The 12,403-nt window shown below is 43.7% G+C and overlaps 1 protein-coding gene across 1 annotated transcript; it reads left to right on the top strand.

Annotated features, from left to right (window-relative positions):
• Positions 1–68: 68 nt before the first annotated feature.
• LOC139416687 (XK-related protein 7-like) lies at positions 69–12,294 on the top strand. Its single transcript, XM_071165656.1, has 3 exons — positions 69–600; positions 9,061–9,260; positions 9,855–12,294. Exons 1-3 carry the CDS (start codon positions 71–73, stop codon positions 10,811–10,813), a joined length of 1,689 nt encoding a protein of 562 aa, XP_071021757.1. The 5' UTR covers positions 69–70; the 3' UTR covers positions 10,814–12,294.
• Positions 12,295–12,403: the final 109 nt, after the last annotated feature.

Raw genomic sequence — 12,403 nt, 5'->3', positions numbered from 1 at the left:
CATACGCGACCCCCTCCTCCCTTCCATAATTTCCCCATCTCCCTTACCCACTCTCTTCTCTACAACAAACATGGCCGCTAAATCTGATGGTGCACCCGTCTCGTTGCGAAATGACATCCTGCCCGAGGGTCTGCCCGGTTCAGATCAACGTTCGCCTCAGTGCCACCATGATAGGAAGCGCTACTCACTCCACGATTGCAGCTGGACGCTATGTGCCCTTTTGGTGTTCTTTTCGGACGGGGCCTCAGACCTGTGGCTGGCAGCGGATTACTACCTCTGCCGGAACTACTGGTGGTTTGCATTGACACTGGTCTTCGTGATCGTCCCATCTGTGGTGGTTCAGGTGCTGAGTTTTAGGTGGTTCGCCTATGATTATTCGGATACCAACGACAGTAGCACAGCCGCAGCAGCGGTCGCAGCATCGGGCGCCGAGAGCCATTTCACCACCAAGGACAGCGATCAAACGGGCGCTGGCCGCGATGCTGAGTTCGGGAAATTGCCTACGACGGGCACTATGGGAGGAGCCCGGGGTTGCTGCAGAGCCTGTATGTGGCTCTTTCAATGCTTCATCCATATATTTCAGCTAGCACAGGTCTGGAGGTAAGATCACCCATGCTCTCTCATATACGGATACTGTACTGGCTTGAGCGTGTGTGTGACAGGGTTCTGCGAAGATGGTGATCAAAGCATTCTAAAAGCCCTAGTAGCCCTACTAGACTACGATGTCTGGGTTCGTCTTAACAGCTCAATCTTGACCTAATTGTTAAACGAATTTAAACTCATCCAGAGAGAAGGCTACTGTATTCACAATAGGGCCGATTCCGATTTAGGAATTTACGCCTATCCTACACACTTCTCAGTAATTCGTATTCAGATTTACACAAGAGGTCCACATAGCACATTGGGGTCGATGAAACAATGACAACGTTCACATGCACACCAATATCCCGTTATTATTAGGGATACTCAAGTATTCTGTTTTGGAGTTCACACATAAACATCATATCCCGTTTACAATAACCCGAAAAAGGCTCGTATCTCAGTTTTGAGAAACCCGTATAAAATGCCTGGGATATGCTGATTTTAGACGGGAAACTGGCATGTAAAAATCTTATCTCCTTTACTGTTTTTTTTCTGGGTCTGCACAAGCTCTGTTTCGCATATCATTGGTGTTGTGTGATGATATTTTCATCCGATTGTCAAACAAATCACTTCAAAAAGTAGGCTACCTGCACAGGTGGATCCACCATAATAATGTATTTTGCTGATACTCCGTACTGGACAGTATAGCCTACTGGCTACTTTCACCCTTAATTTAGACAACTTTCTGCTTATAATTTCCGACATTTGGTAGGCCAAATTATAATTTCCGACATTTGGTAGACCAAATGATAATTTCCGACATTTGGTAGACCAAATGATAATTTCCGACATTTGGTAGACCAAATGATAATTTCCGACATTTGGTAGGCCAAATTATAATTTCCGACATTTGGTAGGCCAAATTATAATTTCCGACATTTGGTAGGCCAAATTATAATTTCCGACATTTGGTAGGCCAAATTATAATTTCCGACATTTGGTAGGCCAAATTATAATTTCCGACATTTGGTAGACCAAATTATAATTTCCGACATTTGGTGGACCAAATTATAATTTCCGACATTTGGTAGACCAAATTATAATTTCCGACATTTGGTAGACCAAATTATCATTTCCGACATTTGGTAGACCAAATTATCATTTCCGACATTTGGTAGACCAAATTATAATTTCCGACATTTGGTAGACCAAATTATCATTTCCGACATTTGGTAGACCAAATTATCATTTCCGACATTTGGTAGGCCAAATGATAATTTCCGCCATTGGGTAGACCAAATTATAATTTCCGACATTTGGTAGACCAAATTATAATTTCCGACATTTGGTAGACCAAATTATAATTTCCGACATCTGGTAGACCATTTGTTTGTTAACTATAGTTACATGCAGCTTCTCTTTTGTCATAACTTCTTGCACCAGACGACTAAATAAAGTAGTTCTCACCTGAATAATGTTTTACATTGATATAATTAATACATTAGTAATAAAATTAACACCAGTAAAGTTGTATATTTCTTTTAGGGACCGGGAAGAAAAGTCACTAACTCCAAAACAGTGGAAAGATTGGTCCTGTGCAAAATGTCATCAGTTTGAATGGTTTTAGGGAAATGAAAATCTGAGAAAACTATTAAACATGTTTCTGGTAAGACATCAGTTTGTTTTAGGTGCATATTTGGGGTTGAAATAGTGTCTGCTTGCATAACAGTGTCAAAGATAACACATTACACTTGCATTTTCTCAAGAGATGCTGAAATAAATAAATATTTCTCCACTCCTGTTCCCAATAAAAAATTAACATTTATTGTATAATTTCACTGCAAAAAATGTATCATTCCTACAGTGCATTCCTTGATTGAACTCGCTATTCGCATTGAGCGACGGGTTGATCTTCGTCACCGAGCTCGTGGAAAGGAGCTCGCGCTCTCCGTCGCCTCCCTCTCCGCATCACTACCATCTTCCTCTGCCGGCTCGGGTGCTGAGCCCATGCAGCTGGGAGGTATCCGCATCTCGACTAAGGAGAGGGAACGGAGAATCACCAACCGCCTCTGTCTCTATTGCGGTTCCGCTGGTCATTTTGTCACTTCATGTCCAGTAAAAGGCCAGAGCTCGTCAGTAAGCGGAGGGCTACTGGTGAGCGCTACTACTCCTGTCTCTCCTTCAAGATCCTGCACTACCTTGTCGGTCCATCTACGCTGGACCGGTTCGTCAGCTTCCTGCAGTGCCTTAATAGACTCTGGGGCGGAGGGCTGTTTTATGGACGAGACCTGGGCTCGGGAACATGACATTCCTCTCAGACAGTTAAAGGAGCCCACGGCCTTGTTCGCCCTGGATGGTAGTCCTCTCCCCAGGATTCAGCGTGAGACGCTACCTTTAACCCTCACTGTTTCTGGTAATCATAGTGAAACCATTTCTTTTTTAATTTTTCGTTCACCTTTTACACCTGTTGTTTTGGGCCATCCCTGGCTAGTTTGTCATAATCCTTCCATTAATTGGTCTAGTAATTCTATCCTCTCCTGGAACGTCTCTTGTCATGTGAAATGTTTAATGTCTGCTATCCCTCCTGGAGTTAATATGATATTATGCTACATGTGAGGTTATAGGCCTACAGTGAATCCACATTTCAGTTACTATTCCATTTAACCCATATTAATTTAATTGAGGAATATGCAGTTCATTCATTGATACAGGGGCGGCAGGTAGCCTAGTGGTTAGAGCATTTGACTAGTAACCAATAGGTTGCAATATCGAATCCCCGAGCTGACTAGGTAAAAATCTCTGAACAAGGCAGTTAACCCACTGTTCCTAGGCCGTCATTGAAAATAAGAATGTGTTCTTAACTGACTAGCCTTAAATAAAGGTAAAATAAAAAAATAAATGGGTCCTGAGATCCTCAAAAGGTTGTACAGCTGCAACATTGAGCGCACTGGTTGCATCACTGCCTGGTACAGCAATTGCTCAGCCTCTGACCGCAAGGCACTACAGAGGGTACATCACTGGGGCTAAGCTGCCTGCCATCCAGGACCTCTACACCAGGTGGTGTCAGAGTAAGCCCCTAAAAATTGTCAAAGACCCCAGTCATAGACTGTTCTCTCTGCTACCGCATGGCAAGCGGTACCAGAGCCAAGTCTAGGACAAAAAGGCTTCTCAACAGTTTTTACCCCCAAGCCATAAGACTCCTTAACAGGTTCAACAGTTTTTACCCCCAAGACTCCTGAACAGGTAATCAAATGGCTACCCGGACTATTTGCATTGTGTGCCCCCCTACCCCTCTTTTTACGCTGCTGCTACTCTCTGTTTATCATATATGCATAGTCACTTTAACGATACATTCATGTACATACTACCTCAATTGGGCCGACCAACAAGTGCTCCCGCACATTGGTCTACCAGGCTATCTGCATTGTGTCCCGCCAACCCCTCTTTTATGCTACTGCTATTCTCTGTTCATCATATATGCATAGTCACTTTAACCATATCTACATGTACATACTATCTCAATCAGCCTAACCAGTGTCTGTATGTAGCCTCGCTACTGTATATAGCCAGTTTTTTTTACTGTTGTTTTATTTCTTTACTTACCTATTGTTCACCTAATATCTTTTTTGCACTATTGGTTAGAGCCTGTAAGTAAGCATTTCACTGTAAGGTCTACCTACACCTGTTGTATTTGGAGCACGTGACAAATAAACTTTGATTTGAAACAGCTAATCCCGAATAAGACCTTAAGTGGGATATGAGCCACTATCCAGAATACTGTGCGCATGTGAACGTGGTCATTGGAAGCCCATACATTTTTTATGAAGGAAGCGAAGTGGGCGGGGGACCATTGGACGATGCAAGCATGGGTGAGGGACGTAAAACCGCAGGACCAAAGTCGTGTCTCTGTACACATACAGAGGGAAGCCTGGCTTCCCTTGGCATCCATGAATACACACCACTGCATGTCCCAAATTATAGCACAACGTTAGCCTAATATGATCCACTAATACTCAGACCCTCAGGAACTGTTTAAACGGTCTTGGCAGAGGAAATACATGTAAATGGAATAGAAGGATGCAAAATGTAAGCAACTCATTGAAGAAAACTAACACCAAAGTGGCAGTAATAAATATATATATATGGGTATTACTTAGCTTGGATGTCAAAATTTCATCCATGCATATTATCCAGTTAAATGTAATCGAAAAAGTAATCTATGTAATCCCCAAAAGTAATTATTTATCATAAACAATAACTAGTAATGCTGTATACTCAAAGAAAAGGTTAAAATCTCACCTTTCTAGTAAAAATAGTTATAAATTGCTAAGGTTTAGTCACTATTGAGGACACAAGCTCAAGTACACAGTACAAATATTAGAAAAATATGAAATATTCTATATGATGTATTTCCTATTCAACAAAAGGCTTGAAATTACATATAATTTCTAAATATAGCATAATGAAATGATAAAACAACTAACTATAAGATTTCACCTGCCTTATAACTGTAAATACATATTTGTATGTTTAGTGTTAGACAAAATGTGCATATTTTCTAAAGGTCTCTCTTGATCAAAACTTCTGCCCCCATCTTTGTGAACATATCACAGAGCTCCAGGAACTCACCTTTCATCTCATGTTAATATTGTCCGTCTGTGGCAAACAGAAAATGTTTGTTTCAAATCGATTATTTATTTTTGATTAATGGATATAAATCAATCTCTGAATGTGCTATCATGCTGAAACCACTCCCTCCTGCTGCGCTACGACCTAATGCTTGCAGGCATGTGCTTTGTCAGTGGCTGTGATGTAGGGTTCAGCCAGGAGTTGATGGACAGTCGGAAGAGCGAATGAAATGGTAGGAGGGACATCCCAGCTTCAAGTGGTTTCAGATTTCACATCATACGTCACACGGGGTCAGAAAAAATATTACTGTGTATGTGGGAACCAGGGCTATCGCTCAATGCAAGCCATTTCGATATCCACTATGGTATCCACATATCAATTTATAAGCAAAAATGTCAGACAGAACCGGTACCAGAACCACACAGGTCCGCTAAAAAGGGACCCTAAATCTAAGAGGTTTTAAGAGGGCACACAATTAAAATTCGGAATAATGGCACGGCTCTAGACCTTATTCATGGTTTCCTCACACATACAGTTGAAGTCGGAAGTTTACATACACCTTAGCCAAATACATTTAAATTCAGTTTTTCACAATTCCTGACATTTAATACCTGGACTTTGTTGTCCTTAAGCCATTTTGCCACAACTTTGGAAGTATGCTTGGTGTCATTGTCCATTTGGAAGACCCATTTGCGACCAAGCTTTAACTTGACATCTTGAAATGTTGCTTCAATATATCCACATAATTTCCTCCCTCATGATGCCATCTATTTTGTGAAGTGCACCAGTCCCTCCTGCAGCAAAGCACCCCCACAACATGATGCTTCCACCCCCGTGCTTCACGGATGGGATGGTGTTCTTTGGCTTGCTCCCCCTTTTTCCTCCAAACATAAAGGTGGTCATTATGGCCAAGCAGTTCTATTTTTGTTTCATCAGACCAGAGGACATTTCTCCAAAAAGTACGATTTTTCTCTCCATGTGCAGTTGCAAACCGCAGTCTAGCTTTTTATGGCGGTTTTGGAGCAATGGCTTCTTCCTTGCTGAGCGGCCTTTTAGGCTATGTCGATATAGGACTTGTTTTACTGTGGATATAGATACTTTTGTACATGTTTCCTCCAGCATCTTCACAAGGTCCTTTGCTGCTGTTCTGGGATTGATTTGCACTTTACGCACCAAAGTACCTTCATCTCTAGGAGACAGAATGCGTCTCCTTCCTGGGGAGTATGACGGTCCCATGGTGTTTATACTTGCGTACTATTGTTTGTACAGATGAACGTGGTACCTTCAGGCGTTTGGAAATTGCTTCGAAGGATGAACCAGACTTGTGGAGGTCTACAATTTTTTTCTGAGGTCTTGGCTGATATCAAGCAAAGAGGCACGGAGTTTGAAGGTAGGACTTGAAATACATCCACGGGTACACCTCCAACTCAAATGATGTCAATTAACCTATCTGAAGCTTCTAAAGTCATTACATAATTTTCTGGAATTTTCCAAGCTTTTTAAAGGCACTGTCAACTTAGTATTTGTACACTTCTGACCCACTGGAATTGTGATACAGTGAATTAGAAGTGAAATAATCTGTCTGTAAACAATTGTTGGAAAAATTACTTGTGTCATGCACAAAGTAGATGTCCTAACCGACTTGCCAAAACTATAGTTTGTTAACAAGAAATTTGTGGAGTGGTTGAAAAATGAGTTTTAATGACTCCAACCTAAGTTTATGTAAACTTCCTTCTTCATCTGTATAATTGAATTAAATGTACTTGATAGCAGGCATGTTCACAAACCTTTTGTGGAGAGCTTCCTACTTCCGACTTCAACTGTAAATGTGGTGGAATTATTATTGGAAATGTCAGTGAAGACACTTGCCAGTTGGTCTAAGCATGCTCTGAGTACACATCCTGTAAATGTATCTGGCCCTGTGTTGTTTAAAGGTCTTGCTCACAATGGCAATGGAGAGCGGGACCACACAGTCCTCCCGAACAGCTGGTGCTCTCATGCATGCTTCAGTGTTGCTTGCCTCGAAGCGAGGCATTTAGCTCGTCTGGTAGGCTCGCGTCACTGGGCAGCTCGCGGCTGGGTTTCCCTTTGTAGTCCGTAATAGTTTGCAAGCCCTGTCACATCCGACGTATGTCAGAGCCGGTGTAATAGGATTCAATCTTAGTCTTAGTCTTGTACACCCCCGCCCCTCGTCTTACCAGACATAGCTGCTCTGTCCTGCCAATGCACGGAAAACCCAGCCAGTTCTATTTTATCCATGTCGTCGCTCAGCCACGACTCGTAAAACATAAGATATTATAGTTTTTAATGTCCCGTTGGTAGGATAGTCTTGATCATATATCATCCAGTTTATTTTCCAGTGAAAACGTTGGCCAATAGGACGGAAGGTAGTGGTGGTTTACCCACTTGCCAATGAATTCTCACAAGGCACCCCGACCTCCGCCCCCGGTATCTCAGTCTTTTCTTCACGCAAATGACAGGGATTTGGGCCTGGTCTCGGGAAAGCAGTATAACCTTCGCGTCAGACTCATTAAACAAAGAATCTTCATCCAGTTCGAGGTGAGTAATCGCTGTTCTGATGTCCAGAAGCTCTGTTTGGGTGGCCTCCCGAGTGGTGCAGTGGTCTAAGGCACTGCATCACAGTGCTAGCTGTGCCACTAGAGCTCCTGGTTTGAGTCCAGGCTCTGTCACAGCCGGCCACGACCGGGAGACCCATGGGGCGGCGCACAATTGACCCAGGGTCTTCTGGGTTAGTGGAGGGTTTGGCCGGCAGGTTATGCTTTTTTCCCATTAGCGACTCCTGTGGCGGGCTGGGCACAATGCACGCTGACACGGTCGCCAGGTGTACAGTGTTTCCTCCGATACATTGGTGCGGCTGGCTTCCCGGTTAAGCGTGCGTTGTGTCAAGAAGCAGTGCAGCTTGGCTGGAAGGACGCACAGCTCTTGACCTTCGCCTCTCCCGAGTTCGTACGGGAGTTGCAGCGATGAGACAAGACTGTAACTACCAATTGGATACCCTGATTGGGGAGAAAAAGGGGTAAAAGTTAAATATATATATTTTTTAAATGGAAAATAAGCTATTTTTTGTCATAAGAGATGGTAGCAGCAACATTATGTACAAAATAAGTCAAAATAAATAAATAAATAGCACAGTTGGTTAGGAGTCCCAGAACAGGATGCTTTTGGATTACTTTGAATGAGCATAATCATTAGTGGGCAACTATAGCATACAATTATGTGTGTACTGTGTGTATATGACATGTGTATATGACAGAGGAAACCAGAACAAAAACTGTTATACTAACTCCTTGTTCACTGGGCTCATTGAGATACTGTAGTGTAGAGCTCTCTTCTGTCCCATGATCCCATCATCCCTCTAGCCATCACAGAGAAACACCTCTCTTTCACAAAATCAGACGGAGGTAATAAAGTAACAAAAACAGTCCCTGCATTTCACTACATTTAGAGAGGTCAAATTAGAAAGTATAATTTTATATTGTCAAAGCAATCACTTCTGTAGCCTGGAGAGGAAAGGATGAAGTGACCAGACCCGCTCAGTGGCACCAAGAGATGACATACCATTACCAGTTATTCTGTCTGGATGGAGTGACAGTTCCCAGGCTGTCTGGAGAGTTTGATGTTCAGTTACTAGAATGAGGCTGGACTGAGGCTGCAATGAGCCATCTGTCTTGGGATGGTGCTGGCATGTGGATGAAACAGATTGATATGGAGCGTCTCTCGATAGCTGGAGATTCTTCTCTCGCACAAATTATGACATAATTCTAATATCATACTCATGCCTTTCCCTCTCTGTCCCTATCCCCCCACCTCCTCTCTGATGTTCCACAGGTATGTCCATGCCCTGTACTTGGGGGTGCAGAGTCGCTGGCGTGGGGACCACGAGAGACGTCACTTCTACTGGCGCATGATGTTTGAGAGTGCTGACATCAGCATGCTGCGTCTGTTGGAGTCGTTCCTGAAGAGCGCCCCCCAGCTGGTCCTGCAGCTAAGCATCATGGTCCAGGCCAGCCAGGTCCTCCCGTTGCAGGGTGAGTCACGGTCTGAACACAAATACTGACCTGAACCTTAATAATTACCAGTGACATCACCATCTCAAACTACCCCATACAATCCACTGTGACCTTCACATTGATGGCCGGCATCCTAGCGGTTAAGAGCATTGGGCCATTAACCAAAAGGTCGCTGGTTTGAATCCCTGAGCCGACTAGGTGAAAAATCTGATGTGCCATTGAGCAAGGCACTTAACTCTAATTGCTCCTGTAAGTCCTTTACCTTATCACCTACTAATGATAATCACCCTCTCAAACTCCCCCATATAATGAATGACCTCACATAGTCACAACTGCCAGTTTTTCAATCCATGCAGTTAGTCACCATTCTTAATTTTACAACAACAAAAAAATCCCTTCACACAGAGCCACTAAGGATGAGTTCATATTTTTTGTTGCCCCCACCCCCATCAAAGTTGCCCATACCTGCTCTAAAGAATTCCTTAATCTACAATAGAGCCTTCTGATTCACACAGACTCAGCAGCGTTCTCATGATAGTCAGCACATTTTACCCTGCTCAATCTTAATTATTCTTTCTCCCTGCCTCTCCCTGTCTCTCCCTCTTTCTCCAGGCCTCTCAGCCTCTGCCTCGCTGGTGTCCCTGTCCTGGATGATCGCCTCCTACCAGAAGGTTCTAAGGGACTCCCGGGACGATAAGCTGCCCATGTCCTACAAGGCCGTCAGTGTGCAAATCCTGTGGCACCTGTTTACCATCGGAGCCCGTACGATGGCCTTCGCCCTGTTCGCCTCCGTATTCCAGCTCTACTTCGGTATTTTCATCGTGGCCCATTGGTGCATCATGACATTCTGGATCATTCAAGGCGAAACAGACTTCTGCATGTCCAAATGGGAGGAGGTCATCTATAACATGATGGTCGGCATAGTGTATGTTTTCTGTTGGTTCAGCGTGAGGGAGGGGCGCACACGCTGCCGTATGTTCATCTACAGTGTGGTTGTATTCATTGAGAATGTGGCACTCACCACATTCTGGTATGTGTACCGTGGCCCACATACCTCTGACTTCAGTGCCCTGATCATAGTGTGTATGGTGGCCAGTAGCTACGCTCTGGGCACCTTCTTCATGTTAGTCTACTACTGCCTGCTGCACCCTGACGGTCCTATCTCAGGGTGGTTATGGGGGGTACCAGAGGAAGTATCAGTGGAGTCCTGCCTTTCCCCAGCTTCCTCTCTCCCTCCAGATGTAGTGGCCAGCCCCCCCAGGACTCTGCAGAGGACTAAAGGGGGAGACCGTGAGCAGATGGGAGGGGCTAATGCAGACGTGTTTCTGGTACGAACACTTAAAAGAGGAGCCAAGCCAAATCTCCCACCCCTCATCCCTAGGACAGAAGGGCCAGTCATCCGTATAGACTTGCCAAGGAAGAAGTACCCTGCCTGGGATGCCCACTTCATCGACCGCCGTCTGCGCAAAACCATTCTGGTGCTCGAGGCTGCTGCTCCGGTCACACCAAGGATCCAGTACCGCTGTCTGGGCTCAGCCACAGAGGTGATGGAGTATGAGACCACAGTGTGAACCGCTTAGAGTACAGTTACTCAACTGGCTATCACCCAGCCGGCAAAGCCCCACAGTGGCACACAGCTGACTAACTCGCTCTGAGGATCAGCTCTGCTCTAGTCCCGCTCTGTGCTGTAAAGCATCAAGAATACATTGGCTGGGATAGGGGGAGTGCGTGGAAAGGGTTTCACATCAAATGTCTGGGATAGAAAGACGATGTCTGATGTGGCCTAAGTAGGTGACTACGTGAGGTTTGTATTTTGGTGCCGTGTCAGTATAATTTCTCCGGTTAGGGGGACGGTACAGGGAGAGTTATGGGCCAGGGGTCAGAGATCAGTGAAAGTGCAGAGGGACACAGAAAGAGGAGCTGGATAGCTGTCAATCAGAGGGAAACCATCCTCAATGAACTTGCTCCAAAATAATGTCCTCTCAAGCCAAGGCAAAAACCATCAGAGACAATACCTAAACATTTATGAATACCTATGACAATACCTCTGTTAATTTATTATGATTATACACCATAACAGTAGATAAGTCACATGGTTAATACATACCCGTCTAATTGAGCTACTGGAACAGGACATTTTGACTGCTGTGTGTGATTTGTCATAGCTATTTATGCATGTTTAAGTAATCTCAAAGCCTTAATAAGTGGTCTAAAATCCATAGGACAATTTCTAAAGAGAGAGAAATTGAGAAGATGTATTGGGATGAATGTTCAATACACTTTGTTGTCATACAGTTAGTTTGGTATTATGACAAGATTTGTGTAGTATAACAAACATGAGGCTGGATACTGAATGTGCAGGATTGCTGTATTATGTCTAACTTGTCTGGACTCTGGTTGCCCTGTAGAAAATAGTTTAGATATCTTTCAATCTTCATAATGATGATACAGTGTGTGCTTCGTGTGTATCTAGGTGGTCATTGCTCCATAAAGAAATGTTCAATCTGTCTAACACTAAAAATGGAGTGCATTGTATCAACTTTAAATCCAGAACAAGACAGAAACCTTATGTGGCTGAGAAGTGGAAACAAGGTTGAAACTGGGAGCATTTGTATATGAGGTGTATGTATGCGTGCGCGTGTTCGTGCACATTTGTATGTTGTACATTGGGGTTCATATGATATTGTGTTGTAGAAAGATGAAGCTTTAGTTCTTAAATGCTGTCCAGGTAACTCAATTATCCCGCTAGTACTAAGATGAATACAATATCTCCACACAGAACCATCAACACAGCCACAGAACTATGAAGCCACGGCTCCACGTTGGTGCTAACTGTTGAGTCTGTTTATAAACACCACAACTTACCTTATACAGTGGTCTGGATTCATCCATCAAACCATACTGGTTTGGGTGGGCTGTACCTCAAATACACATACCAGAATGAAAGCCTTAAACTGGTCAAGCCAGACTGTTGCTGGTGACTGCAGAAAAAAAGAACAGAGACTTTCATTATGTTGTTGTTGGGAAAATAAAGAGCAATGTGTTTACCTTCTCCATGACCAATTCATTCTTTCAATGTGTGGTTTTTAGAAACCAAATGCAACCAGTTATCCAAAATATGGCCCATTATCCTAAACATAAATCCAGATTTCAGGTCAGGT

This window comes from Oncorhynchus clarkii, chromosome 9 (genome assembly GCF_045791955.1).
Source record: "Oncorhynchus clarkii lewisi isolate Uvic-CL-2024 chromosome 9, UVic_Ocla_1.0, whole genome shotgun sequence".
NCBI lineage: Eukaryota > Metazoa > Chordata > Actinopteri > Salmoniformes > Salmonidae > Oncorhynchus > Oncorhynchus clarkii.
This window is presented reverse-complemented; position numbering and strand designations above follow the sequence as displayed.